The 19285-nt window shown below is 44.7% G+C and overlaps 1 protein-coding gene across 3 annotated transcripts in view; it reads right to left on the bottom strand.

Moving 5' to 3' along the window:
- Window positions 1-19285, bottom strand: part of WRAP53 (WD repeat containing antisense to TP53) — a 37488-nt gene that overhangs the window by 14909 nt on the left and 3294 nt on the right. Inside the window, exons 1-2 of one of the 3 annotated variants that reach the window (XM_033924502.1) lie at window positions 5318-5558; window positions 189-641 (exon numbers count right to left, since the gene is read on the bottom strand). In XM_033924502.1, the coding sequence (XP_033780393.1) occupies window positions 189-505 (317 nt within the window). In that variant the 5' untranslated portion in view covers window positions 506-641; window positions 5318-5558. Of the gene's footprint in view, window positions 1-188; window positions 642-1206; window positions 3096-5317; window positions 5559-19285 lie in introns of those variants that run through there. The other 2 variants (XM_033924503.1, XM_033924504.1) reach the window with 2 other exon arrangements.

Here is a 19285-nt window from a genome sequence, read left to right on the forward strand (position 1 = left end):
CGTCAACCTTGTGCTCAGTTGTCTGCGCGCCGTTGTCTATGAACCGAATTGTAGGATATGCGGAACATAAATTACAAAATTAAAAAAAAAAAAAAAAAAAGGTAAATCATTTTCGGGGACTTGTAGCAACAAAATACAAACGTAAAGCCATTTACCACTCCCCCAACCAAAACACTCAGAACACTTACAAATAAAGACCCTCGGTGGATTCTCTGCAGGATCCCTCCGACAGTGGCAGCTCCTCACTCTCAGCAGATTGCTGGAGCAAGACCTCCTGTTCAGCTCTATCTGCGACGGGTGGCTCTACAGCGAGCAGTGCTTTGGCTACACGATCCGAAGGCTGCTCTTCAACAGAAGGCACCAACAGAGCATCCATCACCCCACTGTCGGAGACTTCACATGCCAGGGGCCCAGCCTCTGGCAGTCTCTCAGCGCAATCAACGTTTGTATCACATTCGCCACTGTAGTCCGGTGCTGGTTCACTCCCAGCAGCTTCTGAATCCATCCTTTTCCTAGAAGCCGTCCTCCACGCACTAGGTTTTGAAATGTTTCCCGACGATGGCCCGGTGGAAGGTCAGGTCAAGGGGAGTTCTGTATGCTGTGGTCATTCCAGCTTCAGGTCTAACCGGTTCTCAGATTCGCTGCCAGAAAACCAAAGGACCGTTAGCAACAAAAAGAAGTTAGAGATTTGCAAGATTTGGGGATATGATTTTGGGAGGGAGAGGAGGGAACAAGAATTCTAAAGGTATGGGAAATAACAGTGGGTACGATCCCAACTACCTTACTGGCCAGACTAAATGGGCTATTAGTCATATATTATTATTATTACTACTACATATCTAATAAATAATGTTGGAAGCTGATGCATATACCCCAGGATTCTATGACCTTCTGGCTCTTTGAAGCAAATAAAGGAGAGGATTTGGGTTTTAGCTCACTCCTTTTTAAAGCTGTAGCTCAAGGTACATTACATTCAGAACAGCTGTGTCCCCAGAGGCAATGGAGGATTAAGTTGACTTGCCCAAGCTCACAAGGGGTCGATCTTAACCTGGGCTTATTTTTGGGGTAGGGCTTATTTCTTTTAGGAAATTATCCAAAACCCTTTTTGAAACTCTGCTAAGCTAAATGCTTTCACCATATTCTCTGGCAACGAATTCCAGAATTTAAATTTCACATTGAGTGACGAGTGAAGAAATATCTACCTACCGTTAGGAGAAACCCGTGATGCACATGTTGCGAAATTCCTAAACTGCTTCTCGGAAATTAAAAACTGGATATCCATCAACAAATTACAATTAAACACCTCCAAAACGGAACTCCTTTGGATCCACAAAGAACACTGCAACGTCACCCGTCCCTCACTACACTGGGACTCAACTACCATAGCTGCAAAAGACCAAGCATGCAGCCTAAGAATATTCCTCGACTCCAACCTATCGCTTTTTTATTTATTACCCTCTTGTATTTTCTCTTAATGTTTCTTCTTTACTTTATGAATTGTATTTCATCCCTCCTTACCTAATGTTTAGAATATGTTAAACTGAGTGCAACTTAGTCTTATTCAAGTATTTGTATGTATTGTATTGTCCCTAACAAATGTAAATTTTAATGTGTACATCGCTTAGAAGTTTGATTAAGCGATTAATCAAGTCACCTAATAAACTTGAAGCTTTACAACCATCTCTCTCAGATGGTATCTTCCTCAGTTTACTACCTGTGACAACTCCAAAAAGTAAGGAACTACTTTTCTGAATCTGACTTCACTCAGCTACTCTATACCTTAGTCCTCTCCCACACGGACTACTGCAATGCGCAATTCAACGGTCTCACGGTAAAGAACATATGACATCTCCAGCATGTACAAAACGCGGCAATCAGATGTCAAAAAAGCCTCAATACCTGCGACCCTGTCTCCCAGGTTCTATTGTTGGCTCAATGGCTGCCCATAGACAAACACTGTGTCTTCAAAGGCCAGATCCTAGCATTCAAATCCTTACAAAACATGGTGCCATACTATACAACGACCAAGTTTCCTCCCTCCGTACTTGCTTAACAGGTCCCTCCGCTCTCAGGATGAAATAGGCCTCAAAAAAACACCTGATCATGCCCTTCAACTGCAAATCGCCAAATGATGTTCCTACTACCACTTCATACTATACCACTGGAATCATCTGCCCCCCACAGGACGCTTCAACTTTAGGAAAGCAATAAAAACATACCTCTTCACCTAACTTCCCCGCCTACAACCGATAGATTACAAAGAAATGTATATTGATACAAGATCCTCGGTATGTGTCACGTTGGGATTAAAAACTTGTATTGAAAAATCTTGCACTGAAACTGACAAATTTGACCTGTAAACCATATATTATGTATATTAGTTTTAGATCCCTAGTTTGTGTCAAGTTAGGACAAAAACTTGTATTGAGAAATCTTGCACTGTAACTATGGCAAATTACAACCTGTAAACTGTTATGTATATTGGTATTAGATCCCTAATATGTGTCCGAGTTAGGATAAAACTATATAACTATAGTACATTGTAACCTGTTAACTGTATATTATGTAAGCTAGCCTGTAACCCGTTCCGAGATCTTTGGAGAGGACAGGATAGAAAACTAACCAACTAAATCAATCAATCTACTACTACTTAGTAGATTTACCTCATGCCCCCTAGTCCTAATATTTTTGGAAAGAGTAAGCAAGTGATTCACATCTACCAGTTCCACTCCACTCAGTATTTTGTAGACCCCCCCCTTCTCCCTTACTACATCTGTTTCTGACATATTGATCTTTTCCATTTAGCTCTTCTTCCCTCTTTCTTCCCTCTCTGTCCAGTCAAATCTCACCCTCCAGTCCTCCTTTTTACTTTTTCACTTACCTATCAACTTTCCATTTTCTTTTCTCATCCCCTAGCCCTTCCATTTATTCTTTCACTCCTTCCCCAGCCTCCTATTCCCATCTTTCTTCTCCTCCCTATTATCACATTTCTATTCTCTGTACACTCTAATCCAGCGTCTCTCAAACTTCCCTAGCTCTGGCACACTAAATGGAGCAAATGTTTTTCATGGTGGACTTTACAGTCTATTTTCCAGAAATATCAAAGAAGAGACAAGTTAATTTAATCAATTTTTAATGAGTATAACTAATGGGCAAACTGGATGGACCATTGAGGTTTTTAGTTGCCGTCATTTACTATGTTACTATTGAACATAACAATTGAAATTATAAAACTGCAAAACCAACAAAAAATTAAATTTGAGAGATATTTATTTAAAGTTCTTTAAGCTATGTATGGGTAATTGTAACAACGGTGAAACTAAAGTAGAATAGAATAGCTAATCTATGTGATGGATGTGCTTGGTTTTTAGTGTAAATTAACTCAAAACACAGCTCAGTAGTCAATAAGCAAATATGTATATCATCCACCATCTGCAGTCATTATCTTTTTTTTTATTATTTAATTTCTATCATAGCTGAAAATCCAAGTTCACAAAGAAGATCCAAATAGTAACAAAGCCTTGATCTTTGTTGCTCAAGTTAGGATCACTACTGCATGTCAAAGAATGATGCTTGTCTGGGCAGTTGTATCCTTACGCACACAGACATAACATTGACAGAATCTTGTGTATGCGACATGCATGCCATCTTGATGCAGAGCCAATTTGTCATTTATACATGGATATGTTCACATACTTGCTTGAATGACTACAATACGGGCAGGTGGTGAAAACAGAGACTGTGTCTGAATTCAAGAAGCACGTGGGATCTCTCAGAGAGAGAAAAAGATAACGGTTATTGTGGATGGGCAGACTAGATGGGCCATTTGGCCTTTATCTGCCGTCATGTTAACTGTAAATTATGTATGTTAATCTGTAACCCGTTCTGAGCTCTTTGGGGAGGATGGGATAGAAAACAAAATAAATAAATCTATTTAAGAATATACTTATGAAGGAAATTTTTAAAAATAATTAAAATTCTGGAATCTCTCATAGCACACCGAGATTCTCTTCCTGGCACAGCTTGAGAAACATTGTTCTAAGTTCCTGGAAAAACCCCTTTCCTACTTGGTCCCACCAGTCCTGTAATTTTCCTACCCTCCCCTTTATAGTCCAGCATTTCCTGCCTCTCCCCCACCCCCTCAATAATTCAACATATCCAGGTCCCTTCCTTTCCATCCCTCATCATCTTTATGTACCATCTCTCTTCCATCTTTCCCTCCCCTGCCATGATCTAGCATCTCTCCTTTTTCTTCCCTGTCCTTCCCCCACTAATCAAGGTCCAACATCCCTCTCTCTATATTAGAGGTCTCAAAGTCCCTCCTTGAGGGCCACAATCCAGTCGAGTTTTCAGGATTTCCCCAATGAATATGCATGAGATCTATGTGCATGCACTGCTTTCGATGCATCTTCATTGGGGAAATCCTGAAAACCCGACTGGATTGCGGCCCTCAAGGAGGGACTTTGAGATCCCTGCTCTATATATTCGGCTTCTGTCCCTCCCCTCCCTGCCCTGGGTCCAGCGCCTTTCCTTCTCCATTCTCTTCCTCCCCATCCATTTTCAGCCCAACCATTAGGCAAGAAACAGAAATATGAAAGCAGATAAAGGTCAAACGGCCCATCTAGTCTGCCCATCCTTAGCATCCACTATCTCCTTCTCTCCCTAAGAGATCCTACGTGTCTGTCCCACGCTTTCTTGAATCAGACACACCTCTACAGGGGAGATTATTCCACCCATTTATCACCCTTTCTGTAAAATAAAATTTTAAAAAGTATTTCCTTAGAGTACTCCTGAGCCTATCACCTCTTCATGTCATCTTCATGCCCTCTCCATTCAGGAGCTTCCTTTCAAATGCCTCCCGCACACTTATCTCTTCTATTCCAGGTCATTATTTATGTTATAACATTTTATTGAAGGAATCAAATAAATATGCAATAATATGATACAAATAGATATTCATTCCAATTAAATTCATAATAAAATATTTGCATACATATTTTAACATTCCTCCAAAATATATTTCTATATACCTAATCTATTTTTTCCTATATCCCCCCCTTAACCCCTTATCCCCCTTCATTCTATTTATTTCATTTATACTTGGTTTTTTTTAATATTATTATTATATTATAATAAATGAATTAAACAGAAATGCATTCCAGGTCCTTATTTAAGGCGGGGGTCGAGAGTAGCAGAACCCAGCTGTGGTCAAAGCAAAACAACACAAACTCCCAGAAACCACCGAGGTCGTGTCCGCCCTCACGCGCCCACCACTCTTCCCCCCCCCCTCCTCCTCCTCCTCCCGTCAAACCGATACCTGAGACCGCCCACCACCGAGCCCCGCCGCTTTCCTTTCTCCCGGTGACCGTAGACCCTCCGCCCAAACCTCCCTGCCCGGAAACAGGAAATTGCGTCGGAGGAAGGCGAGGACGTCAGGGCAGCCGCGAGGCGCGTCGCGAGCCACGTCCCAAAGACGACGCTGGGGGAAGGAGAACGCTGTTGGCGCTCAGGCGCGAGCGCGGGAGCCTCTAGGCGTATCAGTCCGGCGCAGGCGCGCGCGCGCGCGCACTCCGCCCGGGCTTTTACCGTTACGCGCGAGGCGCCCTGCAGGTGCGCAGGGAGGGGGGGGCGGTACTTTCACCCGCCCGCTGCCAATAGAAAGGGGGCATCTGCTGACGTCTGACTATAGGTCTGGAGGCAGGACCAGGGCCAGCTCAAAGGGTTATGACGTCCTGAGCCAACTTCCATGGTGCCCCCTTCCCCAAAGATTAAGCTTCCACCCCTCCTCCAACATTTCTCCCCTTTTTCCAGCCCCTACTTTGACATAAGGTGGGGGGGGGGCAGTGCGCCCCAGGAGCCGTCTCACCCATTCCCAGGGCAGGATTAATTCGTCGAGGGCCCCTAGGCACACAAATACACTGGGCCCCCATGCCCCGCGCCACCCCACCATGCGCCCAGGCGGAAACAGGAAGCTGCGTCAGAGGGAAGCTTTGGGCAAGCAGCACCGCTTGCACAATTACAGTTCCCGTTGCCTTTCTTACCCGCGTTGCTTGATTGTCTTACTTTCCGTCGATTGGGGGGAGGGCTGCGTTGCCGATCGATGCTGGAGGGGCCCATCGCCATTTAGAAAAAACAATGTTGATGCCCTCCTTCATTGGGCCCCCCTGACCATTTCAGGCCCTAGGCACATGCCTACTGGGCCTATTGGTTAATCCTGCCCTGTCCATTCCCCATCCCTGTACCTATGGATGGAAGAGTAGGTAGAACAGGGGAGGATGGGGGTGAGAGGACGTCATGCTAAATGGAAAGATGAGAGAGGAAAAGGGGACATTGAATGGAAAAGGGGGAGAGGGAATATTAAATGGAAGGATGGGAGAGAGGGGGGTGTCATGCTAAATGGGAGAGAAAAAGGAGACCCTGGCTAGAAAAGGGAGGGGGATGCTGGATGGAAGGATGGGGAGATGCGGGGAGAGGGAAGGGGGGTGACGGGACTAAATCGCGTGAGACAACGGCGCGCCGACAACTGAGCGCAAGGTTGACGGCGCGCCGAAGAAAAGCACTATTTTAAAGGGCTCCGACGCTGGCGCTGTGGGAGGTTTGGGGGGGTGGAACCCCCCACATTATACTTAAAACTAAACTTTTCCCCTAAAAAACAGGCAAAAAGTTCGGTTTCAAGTATAATGAGGGGGGTTACAACCCCCCAAGCCCCCCACAACGCCAGCACGATGTCTGTTAAGTAAAATAGGAGGGTTCCCCACCAACACCCCCCATCGGAACCCTTTAAAATAGTGCTTTTCTTCGGCGCGCCGTCAATCTTGCGCTCAGTTGTCGGCTCGCCGTTGTCTCGAGCGATTTTGTCTATGAACCGGGAAGGGGCATGTGCTAAATGGAAAGCTGAGAGAAAAAGATGACATACTGGATAGAAAGGGGGCAGAGAGAAGATGCTGGATGGAAGGATGGGAAGGGGCATACTAAATCTAAGGAGAGAAAAGGGGGACTTGATGCAAAAGGCATAGAGATATGCCGGATGGAAGGGTGGGGAGAGACAGAGGGGAGATGGATGGAAGCGAGGAGAGACTCGAGAGAGAGAGCGGGACGGCACACTGGATGGAAGTGGGAACAGAGAGAGAAGGACATACTAGATGGAAGGGGGTAGAGAGTAGAGGACAGAGTTGGTGAGAGACTGGGGAATAAGAAAAAAGGGAATGAGAGATGTGGTGTGAGACCTGTAGGTAGACAGTAAAAAGAGGAAAGAACATAAGAAATGCCTGCACCGGATCAGACCTTGGGTCCATCAGGCCTACCCTGGCAAATACCTTAGTTACTCGTATCCCTCAATGTGTCTTTCAAGAAGATGTGCATCCAACTTGCCCTTAAATCCTTGAATGGTGGTTTCCTCCACAACCTCTTCCAGGAGAGAATGAATGAAGAGAGGGAAAAAATAAATTGAAGAATGCTGAGAGGGGGAAAAAAGCAATGTTAGATGTAGTAGTGGAGTAGTTGAAGAAGACTGGAGGCGAGAGAAAAATGACAAATAGACACAAATCCTGGCATGAGAGTTCAGAAGACAGAGGAAAACAGCAGAGACTGGGACCAACATAATTAGAAAAATTAGACGGCTTCACCAGCGGTTCCCAAACTGTGAGCCACAGCTCCCCAGATGTACAGGGGAGCCACAGATTATTCTTATATTAGACATCTTTTACAACCTTAAGAAATTAAAAAGTATATAGAAATAAAAATACTACATCTGAATCTTCAGGTTATTCTTTAGTTACTGTTTTGATGCCAATGGAGGCGCGCGTAAAGTTTAAATTTGCCTGCTTCTGCTTCAAAGCACTACACGGACTTGCCCCTAAATATATAACTGACCTTTTCGTCTTCTCAGCCAACAGACACAAGAGAAGTTCACATTCCAACTTTGTTTCCCCCCCAGTGAGAGATTGTAACCTGAAAAAACACCATGAACATCTTGTCTCGCACCAAGCAGCATCATGGGGTAAAGACCTAGAACAATTGCTTTTGCCCACTACTTATGAGGAATTTAGGAAACGTCTGAAAACACACCTGTTCCTAAAGTATCTAGACAACTGATCCTCTCTTCTCTCTCTCCTCTATAGCGATTAACTTGTCCTCCCCTCTTAAAGTCAATCAATTTGTACCTTTGCTTAATCTTTGTAAACCGCATAGAACTTCACGGTATTGCGGGATATAAGCTGTTATTATTATTATTTATGGCCGGTAAAACAGTTTGTAATCACCGTGGGAGGAGACACTATGAGGTTCATAATCGAAATGAAATACATATAAAAAAACCACCTAAATCGGCACTTGGACAACCTAAAAGACAGGCCTTGGATGCCATAATTAAAGTGCCAATAATCAAAACGGGTTTTAGACGTATCTAGAGGCATTTTAGGCCTCTGTCGCTGTGCGCCCAGAGTGAAAAGGGGTGTTTTTTGAGGCGTGGTTAGGACGGGAGGTGGGTGGGACGTGGGCCAACCTAGACTTAGTCATCCTGCAGGGATAATCGAAAGTTTAACAAAACTTCCTAGATGGAACTTATATGTTGTGACTTAGACGATCTAAAAACAGGTATAAGTACCCAGGAGATATCCAGTGACCAGATAACTACTGCAGGTACAGACCACCACACATTCCCCCAGTGATCACTGACCCCCCTCACACCGCCATAAAAATCGGAATAAAAACGTACATACCTGCCTTCAGAACATCAGCACCTGGCATAGGAAAGCCCAGTAGAGCTACACAGAGGTGGCTTAAATAAGCTGCATTACCTTATGTTATGTCTGTACTGTGAATGATGCACTATCAACTATGCTATGTTACATTACTGATTTCTATTCCACCTCAACCTTGCAGTTCTGGGCGGATTACAAAAGAGACATCTGGACATTTCTAGGATGATCACAAAGAGACTTCTGGACTTTTCCAGAAGAGTTACAAGAAGAAGATTTCCAGAGAAGTTACAAGAATGGTGTAGTATAGTTTAGGGAATGGGATACGGCAAGGAGGATTGGGCTATCCAGTGGATATTCAATTTGGGATGCTGTACAGATAGGATATAGTGCAGTTTCAGTATATTTGCAGTTAGGGAAGCAGTTGACAAGCTTGGGCTTTGAGGGGAAGGGTAACTGGTGAAGAAGGGAGGATGGGGGAGTCACACTGAGGGGAATCCAGGTTGGAGTTATGACATCTGTATAAATTTTTTGAATAGATGGGTTTTGATTTCTTTGCGAAAAGATTTGAAATCGCTTGTTGTCATCAGCAGGTTGGAGATGGCATGGTCCAATTTCGCTATTTGCGTCGCTAGCAGACTGTCAAACATCTTCTTACGCTGGGTGCCTTTGAGTGGGGGGTAGGTAAATGGAGTCTTAGATCTTCTTTGTCTAGCGGCGAGATTTTGGTTCAGGCGGTTGTTTAGGTAATTGGGGGCTGAACCATATATGTCCGTCAAGTCTGTATTTTCACTTAAGTCATGCCCTGTCTATATTGTGAATGTACTCTTGTAACCCCATCCTGGTCTTCTTTGGGAGGATGGGCTAATTAAATAAATAAGGGGATTAATGTAAAGAAAGTTGCATGTGGAGTCAGAAAGGCACATCATGAAAATGATCTCATGTAGGGTTACCAGACATCTGGATTTCTCCGGACATGTGCTCTTTTTGAGGACATGTCTGGGGATCCGGACGGCTTTTGAAAACCCGGCACTTCATTCAGGTTTTGAAAAGCCTCCGTCAAAATCGCCGTCAGGCAGGAAGGCAACGCGATGATGTCATCACGTCACGTGCACGTATGCGCAGATGCCCTCCTGCCTGACCAGAGCAGGCAGCAGGGGGATGGGAAATGGTGGAACTGAGCGGGTCTAAGGGGTCCAGAAAATCTGTTAACCCTAATATCAGCTAGGGCAGGAACAGATAAGCAAGTTATACTACAACTAGTCTTTAAGCCCGTTACATTAATGGGTGCTAGACTATATGTCTATCTGTCTTTCTTTCTTTCTGTCTCTCTCTCTCTCTCCCGCTGTCTCTCTCTCTCCTTGGCTCCCTTTTTCTGTCTGTCTTTCTATCCCTCTCCCTGCCCCTTGGTCTTTCTTCCTTTCTGTCTGTCTGTCTCCCTCCTGCTGTCTGTCTGTCATTCTTTCCCTCCATTTCCCTGTGCAGTAGTATTTCCACCCCACTTCCCTGCAACAGCATTTCCCTCCCCCCCCCGACTTCCCTGTGCAGCAGCAGCGGTATTTGTCTTCCCCTCCAGGTCCCTGTGCAGCAGTTGCAGTATTTCCCCCACCCCTTCCCTTCTCTTACCGCGATCTTGTCTGCTCCGTTTAGCCCCTCCCCCGCGTTCCGGCCTGCTGCGATCTGGCTGCTCCGTTCGGCTCCTCACGGCTGGAGTCCTCTTCTTTGTCGGCCACCTCTTCCCTTCCCTTCCCATGGTCTTGAGCTTCGGTCTGGTCTGGCCTGCTCGCCTTGCCGTATTTTTTTTTTTTTTAGTTGAAAGACGCGGCGGTGGCTCCTCTCATGATCCCCACCTGCGTCGGAAGTCCGACGCAGGCGGGGATCGTGAGAGGAGCCACCGCCGCGTCTTTCAACTAAAAAATGCAATACGGCAGGGAGCAGGCCAGACCGAAAAACAGAACCATAAGCCGCGCATGCGCACTTCCTATGGGTCGCTACAGCTCACGGAAAACCGACGCACGCATAGGAAGTGCGCATGCGCGGCTTACCGTTTTATTATATTAGATATGTGTATTCAGCTTTGGTCATCACGTGGGTCTGACTAGCTAGGTTAGTTACTTCTTCCATTAAAGGCTTGGGTGAAGAGTCAAGCTTTGACCGGCTTCCTGAAATAGAGAGTCTTGTGTTAAGTGAAGCCTTTCAGGGAACGCAGTCCAGAGGGTGGGGGGGAGAGGGCTAGAATTATTTCTATTTCTTTCATTGAAAGCAAGATGGTGATTTGTATTGTGAGATGAGACATGACTGTAATTTTGAAAAGAAGCTAAAGCAGATATTTACTTATTATGAGTGAAATGCGAGAGAATAATTCAAAAGAAGAAAATCTTATTTTCTGTTTGCTTTATTGACTGTGCCAAAAGTTTAACTAGAATAAGTCATAGTAATTGTTAGAAATTGTGTGTGGAGTTTATATACAAAACATAGCTTTAACTTAATCACCGATCCATATTGGAATCAGACCGCCAAAGGCAAAACCATAGAAAGGGAAAGAATTGTGGGAATTCAAAGAGGAATAAATACAAGGGCCCCAGACCCTCTGACCCATTACTCAGTTTATATATTGAATTTCTAACCTCAAAGGCTAGCAACGGACAGGAAGGCATACATATCAATGTCAGAAACCTACTGACCATTCAATATGCTGTTGATAAATAGTCCTCGGCAATGAGTTTGAACATCAAGAAGATGAAAATCATGGTAATCCGCAAAACTGAATTCCTGAGCTATAGAAATATTGCTGAAAGGCAGAAACTGGAGTGAATGAAAATTAGGCAATTGGTTCACAGAAGGTTGAAAATGTCCAACAGAAGTAAAAAAAGAATTATTGGAAAAGCAAAGAAATATATTATCTTTTTGGCCAGTGAGAGTTTCTTAGAAGGAACCTGAGATATGAATCTAAAGAAAAAGCTGTTGAATGCTCATTGCTTCTCAGTAGGAGGATATTTAAGTGAAAAATAAGCTTAAAGCTGTGTAATTAGAGAGAAAATACATACACGTGAAATGTGATGCTAAAGGAGAATTTGGAAGATTAATTTGAAGAACATGATTTCAAAAGAATGAGTGAATGAGATGATGGGATGTGGCAGATCTGGTTTTAAAAATAGAGGATGTGTCTTTACAGGTGAAGAAGTCAGTGATCCTGTGACATCTTTTTGTGGTTTGCTTAATAATAATAATAACAACTTTATTTTTGTATACCGCCATACCCAGGGAGTTCTAGGTGGTTCACATCAATTAAACAAATTTACAAGAATTACAATTAATAAGATTTACAAGCAATGAAGTCATTGAGGTAAGCATGAAGGGGTTGTATAAGTCATTGGAGTTAGCAGGTTGGGAGGGAACAATAAGAAGGAGTAAAGGGAGAGTTCATATCGTTGGTGGGGGAAGGGGGTGAGAGAAGTGGAAGAAGGGGGGATTAAGAATGAGTTTTGAGTAGTTTTCTGAAGTCGAGGTAGGTGGGGACCTCAAGCATAATTTGGGCTAGCCATGGGTTCTGTTTGGCCGCCTGGAAGGCGAAGGTTTTGTCGAAGAACCTTTTGAGGTGACAGTTTTAGGGAGGGGAAGGCGAATAGATTACATTACATTAGTAACTTCTATTCCGCCGTACCTTGCAGTTCTAGGCGGATTACAAAAGAGCTAACTGGACATTTCCAGGAAAGTTACAATTTTGGGTTACAAATTGAGATGAGGTGGCTGGATATTTCCAGGAGATTAGATAACAAGTTAGACAACTGGACATTTCTAGGCAATATTACAAATAAAATAACAGATAAGGTAACAAATAAGATAGTTGGTCATTTCCAGGAGCATTACATTTTAGGGTACTGTATTCTTGGTTGATATTTTGGAGTGGAAACGAATACCAGAGGAGCGGTGGAATTGAGAGGGGTTTTATCAGGGAGGGGAGGGAAGATGTTTCAAACCATTTCACCATTTTTCTTTCTCTTTCAAATGTCCCGCGTTCCCTTTCCTGACCATCTTAGTGTGTTTATAAAATCCTACTGTTAATCTTACCTAGTTTCTACACACAAGTACAATAAATGCAGAAGAGATTGGGGAGGAGAGGGTGCTGAAAATCAGTTTGTTCATATTTCCGGATGTGAGTGTAGCTATTTTTTTCCGAACCAACAGAGGTTGGAAAGAATTATACTTCTCCCTCCATATTTGCTGTGATAGGGGGATTAACAGAACCGCAAATACAGAAAAACCACAAATAACTTTTTTCCTATGTTATTTGCTGTTTTCTATTAAAAACCGTTGTGAATATGGTGAAACTGCAAACAACATGGTGGGAGACCTGGCCTGTTCCTGAAGGAGAGGCAAAACACGGTGAAGAAAGCGCTGAGAATCAGCAATTTTCTCTATGCAAGCTGACGTCATTTGGGGGGAGGAGCCAGCAAGCTAAAAACCGTGAATAATCGAAACCGCGAATACGGAGGGAGAAGTGTACACAAAAGAGGTTGAGAAAATCTGTCTGTCTTTAGCAGTGTCCCGCAAATTTTGTCAAGCCACGACACACTCAATGTGGCGCGAGGCAGTCTTGTATTCTCAATGATTACTAAGCTTGTGAAATAACGCTTTATATGAATACACTTGCAATAGCTAAACAACAAACACTGTCTCAGAGCGTCTTAAGTTATCTCACAAGCTTAATCATTGTAAATACAAAACTGCCCCTTATTGGATATTTCATGCCGAAACACGGACCGTGTCAGGTCCGCAACACACTTTGTATCTGATAAAGATATTTTAATTGACTTTTTAATGAATATTTATTGTTATCTCTGGTTGACGTGTACAGTTCCATCCCCACTATTCTACAAATCAGTATCGCCAGAAAACCAAATGCCGTTCAGTCACTGAAAATAGTCACCTCAAAAATTGTCACCTGATCCTTCCTCCCTCCCACCTTGTTTCTATTTACGGGCTGACTGAGGTCCCCTACTTCTTACCTTTCTAGGGCCCTCGGGCCTAGTTGTACTTACCTGGTAGTCCGGTGAGGTTGTAGAAGCAGGAGCGATGCCCGCTCGCTCCTGCCGGTGTCGGCTCCCACTGACATCACTTCCGGGTGTCATGCACAGGAAGTGATGTCAGAGGACGAGCCGACATGGTCGCTAGGAGCATGTTGAATTTGTTGCTCACGCAGTGAACTAGAGATGTGGGGGGAAGGGATACATGCAAGGCAGGGGGGGGGGAGGAATGGCACCACCGCCCCAGGTGCCTCACCCTCGCTACGCCACTGTTCAGCCCTAATGGAACAATAAACTAAACATAAAACGGTGCAGTGTTTGCTGAAAATAACACATTTGGGACTGTGCTTCAAAGGAAATTTTTTTCCACTTTGTATATGTGTGGTGTGTGTGCCTGTTTTGTGTGTGTAATCGTGAGTTTTCATGGAAATTGAGACCTGTTTCTCAAAAGATGATTTTTGCACGATAATGGTCCACCATAAACCCTCTGCAGACTTTCTCTGCAATTCTGATGACAATTGTAGACAGTTTTCTAGACAGCACACCTGTTTGCTGACACATCGAGAGTTTGTCAAATTGTACAGGCTTCTCTGTTATGCCACCTGGACACTGGGGAGGGGGGGGGGGGGAATGACTATAATTGAAATTGCCATCTGTGTGTATACCGAATGCTGAAAAGCACAACTAAGGGGTTCTTTTATCAAGCTGCGGTAGGGGTTTAATGCGCGTAATACCGCACGTTAGACTGCCCGCCGCCCTAGCCGCTAACGCCTGCCTTGAGCAGGCGTTAGTTTTTTAGCCGGCCGCGGGGGTTAGCGCGTGGTGAAATGTCCGACGCGCTGACCCCCGCTAGCCCTAATTCTCTGGGAGTGTGTGGCGAAGTGGTTAGAGCTACAGCCTTTGCACCCTGAGGTTGTGGGTTCAAGTCCCTCACTGCTCCTTATGACCCTGGACAAGTCACTTAATCCCCTCATTGCCCCAGGTACACTAGATAGAGTTTGAGCCCACCAGGACAGATAGGGAAATGTGATAAGAACATAAGAAGTTGCCTCCGCTGAGGCAAACCAGAGGTCCATCTCGCCCAGCGGTCCGCTCCCGCGGCGGCCCATCAGGCCCATTGTCTGAGCAGTGGTCCCTGACTAGCTCTATAACATATCTCTATGCCTATTCCTATAACTTATCTCTACTCCTATCCCTATAACCTACCTCTACACCTTTCTATACCCCTCAATTCCTTTGTCCTCTAGGAACCTATCCAAACCTTCTTTGAAGCCCTGTAATGTGCTCCTGTCTACCACAGCCTCCGGAAGCGTGTTCCATGTATCCACCACCCTCTGTGTGAAAAAGAACTTCCTGGCATTTGTTCTAAACCTGTCCCCTTTTAATTTCTCCGAGTGCCCCCTTGTACTTGTGGTTCCCCTTAATTTGAAAAATCTGTCCCTGTCTAAGGGGAACCACAAGTACAAGGGGGCACTCGGAGAAATTGAAAGGAGACAGGTTTAGAACAAACGCTAGGAAGTTCTTTTTCACCCAGAGGGTGGTGGATACATGGAACGTGCTTCCGGAGGCTGTGATAGGCCGGAGCACATTACAGGGCTTCAAAGAAGGTAAAGTACCTGAATGCAAACCACTTAGGATATAAGTGGTATATAAATAAAAAATAAATCAATCTTGTATAGATAGAAGCTTTGTAAGATCACTTCATCCATCATTGTCCATAAATAACTTGGGAACCATTCATTCACAATTTCAGTCAGATTTCTACCAATGGTAGTATAGCACCCAGTGACCATCCTTCTCTCCTCTGACCTTAACATTCAACACTTCAACTCCTTTCTAGTTCTTATTCCCAATAGGGAAATTAAGCAGTTTGGTTCACTTCAGTTCAGACCTCAGGGAGGTTGGCGTACTGTGATGTCATCAAAATATTTTTAAAGCTGCCCTACCAGTGTTTCGTACGACTCGAAAGGGTCCAGAGAAGAGCGACTAAGATGGTTAAGGGGTTGGAGGAGTTGCCGTACAGCAAAAGATTAGAGAAACTGGGCCTCTTCTCCCTTGAACAGAGGAGATTGAGAGGGGACATGATCGAAACATTCAAGGTACTGAAGGGGATAGACTTAGTAGATAAGGACAGGTTGTTCACCCTCTCCAAGGTAGGGAGAACGAGAGGGCACTCTCTAAAGCTGAAAGGGGATAGATTCTGTACAAATGTAAGGAAGTTCTTTACCCAGAGAGTGGTAGAAAGCTGGAACGCTCTTCCGGAGTCTGTTATAGGGGAAAACACCCTCCAGGGATTCAAGACAAAGTTAGACAAGTTCCGGCTGAACAAGAACGTGCGCTGGTAGGGCTAGTCTCGGTTGGGATGCTGGTCTTTGACCAGAGGGCCGCCGTGTGAGCGGACTGCTGGGCATGATGGACCAGTAGTCTGACCCAGCAGCGGCAATTTTTATGTTCTTACTTCTTGTCTTGTTTCCAATAAGACAAATCTTTTTGGTTTATTCTTTGATTAAATATGTTGGATGGGAGGGGAGGGATATTTTTTTTTTTTTCTGCATTGTTATTGATTGAATTTAAGTGCTTATTTGTTTATTAATGTCTGTATAATTCTTGGCACTTTGTATTGGTTTTGAAAATTTATAAAGATTTAAAAAAAAGACAAATCCATCTTTAATATCTAATAACCATTGTTTTAACCATGTGCAAATTTCAGTAGCAAAGAAGGAAACTATGCATTTTGAAATATTCACATACAACCCTGTTTGCTTGCTGCCTCTCTCTTCAGAAATGATAAAATCAGTTTGTAAAGAACCATCATTTTAGACTTCTTCTTTTAAAACAAACATTAAAATATGATTTTGTACCTTAAATCTAAGGGTTGGGACTTCTTTAAGTGCAGAAAAATTATTATTAAAAACAAACAAACAAAAATCAGACTATGAATCTGTCCTTGGTAACAATAGTCCAACAAAGTTCTGTGTTTGATGGAAATTGAGACTCAAATTTTCTAAGAGCAGGAAAAGCAGTGTAAGATAATGAGTTCAACCACTAGGTGGCACTATTGTTTTACTGTTTAACTGGAGGATCTTGAAAACATTCCAGTTTTCAAGGTTTTTGTTTTCAGGTTTTGTTCAAAACTCAAAACATTTCAACTGAATTATCGGAAGATAAATTTGCTAGAGGAGATTTATGAAAGTGCCAGTTGACAATGTCAGAAGAAAATCCAATGTATGGCACTAGAGAATATAAAGGACTGAAAACACATCCACAAAATGCTGAAAATGCCGTGGTTGAAAATGCCAAGATTTACCATTCCAGTGATTGGGTGTTGGAGATGGAAAGTGGAGTGGCAACTGGATTGGATAGGAGAAAGTGTTTGCGGAAAGGCTTGCTGGGATTCAAGGAGAGCTAAAATAGAGGGAATTCTCTGTCTCGCTATCTGTACTTAAGACAAGGAGGGAGGGGTTTCTTTTATGGTAAAGCTGCCAGCTGGATCCAGATTCACAGACAATGTTAATTCAGTCCTGAGTACACCCTGTTGCATGCAGGGTCTTGTAGTTCTGATTTCCCCACTGAATTCCCTAAGACAAGCAAGACTGCAAAGTCCCAGCATGCACTGGGGTAAACCAAGGACAGGACCAACCCTGTCCTGCAAATCTGGATCCAAAAGTGGACTGACCATTGGAACAATAGGGCAATGCCCAAGATCCCTCAGTAGTAAGGTGCTCACTCTCTCAGTCTCCAACTAATTTAATCATTTTTGATAGGCGGTTAGGGACCCATGACCCTAATTGTCCTTTGCACCAAAGTAGGGTTACTAGATTTTACAATAAAATTCAGACATGTGGACCTGCCCCCAGTCCCTCCCTATTCTGCCCAAGTCAAGCCTCATTCTGCCCCAGTCCCGCCCCCCCCCCCCAACCTCTTCTCGAGCTCAGAGCCGTGTTTGGAGGGCCTCAGAGCATGTGTGAGTGTGACATAAAAAGAGGGGAATTGTGAGTTGATCAGAGAAAGTTATAATACCGCTCTACAGAGCCATGGTCAGACCTGGAATACTGCGTCCAGCACCTGGAATACTGCGTCCAGCATTGGTCTCCATACCTAAAGAGGGATGTGAAGCTGCTAGAGAGGGTGCACAGACGGGCAGCGAGGCTAGTGAGGGGTGTGGAAAACCTGGACTGCGAGGAACGACTTGGGAGACTGGGGTTGTTCTCCCTTGAGAGGAGGGGACTGCGAGGGGATCTGATCGAGACTTTCAGAATGCTGAGGGGATTCGCCAGAGTGGAGCAGGGAAAGCAGTTATTTACAATGTCCGGTGTGACACGGACAGGAGGACATGGACTGAAGCTGAGGGGGGACAGGTCCAGGACGAGTATCGGGAGGTTCTGTTTCACGAGGCGAGTGGTGGACACCTGGAATGCTCTCCCAGAGGAGGTAATTGCAGAATCCACTGTTCTGGGATTTAAGGGTAAACTAGATGCACATCTCCTTCAGAGTGGCATGGAGTGATGTAGGTGAGGGTGGATTAGATGCACATCTCCCTTGAAAAACATACAGTGATATGGGGACTAAAACTATGCCAGGGTACACCTGGCGGGGCCTCCGCGTGTGCGGATCACCGGACTTGATGGACCCAGGGCCTGATCTGGAGATGGCAATTCTTATGTTCTTACATGATGACATCACATGCCTCTGCATCCGCGCATGTGCAAATGCCCTCCAGACAAGGATCCAAAGTTTTTCAAAACCCATACAAAGTGCTGAGTTTTGGAAAGCTGTCCAGATGCTTAAACAGTCCTCTAAAAAGAGGACATGTTGGGGTAAACCCAGACGTCTGCCACTCCAGAATGCCTCCTGCTTCTTCAGCTGCAAGACCTGAGGAACACTGCATCCACTCTGAGCAGCTGCTCTTGTCTGTCTTGTGCACCTTTAGCCAAGGAGCTGGAGGACCCCAGGGCCACTCCAGTCCCGGACTTTCACCTGACTCCCGTTCTTCCAGAACGAGTCAGAGGACGTGCTCTGAGTCTCTCCATTTCCGTGTGTTGCCCACAACATGGTTCATTAATGAAAGCGCGCAGGGCAATCGCGTGCGGGCAAACCCGGTAAGATAAATGCGCACAGGGCATCAGTGCGCCAGATTAAAAGATAAGTTTAAAGTGCTCTGAGGGGGGGGGGAGGGTTGGGGGCACTACTGGGCAGACTTGCACGTTCTGTGTCTGTATATGACCGTTTGGGGGTGGATGGGCTGGGGAGGGCTTCAATGGCTGGGAGGGTGTAGATCAGGGGTGTCCAATGTCGGTCCTCGAGGGCCGCAATCCAGTCGGGTTTTCAGGATTTCCCCAATGAATATGCATGAGATCTATTAGCATACAATGAAAGCAGTGCATGCAAATAGACCTCATGTATATTCATTGGGGAAATCCTGAAAATCCGACTGGACTGCGGCCCTCGAGGACTGACATTGGACACCCCTGGTGTAGATGGACTAGAGTGAGCTTTGACGGAGACTTTAGTAGTTCGGACCTAAGAACAGTACCGGGGCAGAGTTTTGAATTCTTGCCC

This window comes from Geotrypetes seraphini, chromosome 16 (assembly GCF_902459505.1).
Source record: "Geotrypetes seraphini chromosome 16, aGeoSer1.1, whole genome shotgun sequence".
NCBI lineage: Eukaryota > Metazoa > Chordata > Amphibia > Gymnophiona > Dermophiidae > Geotrypetes > Geotrypetes seraphini.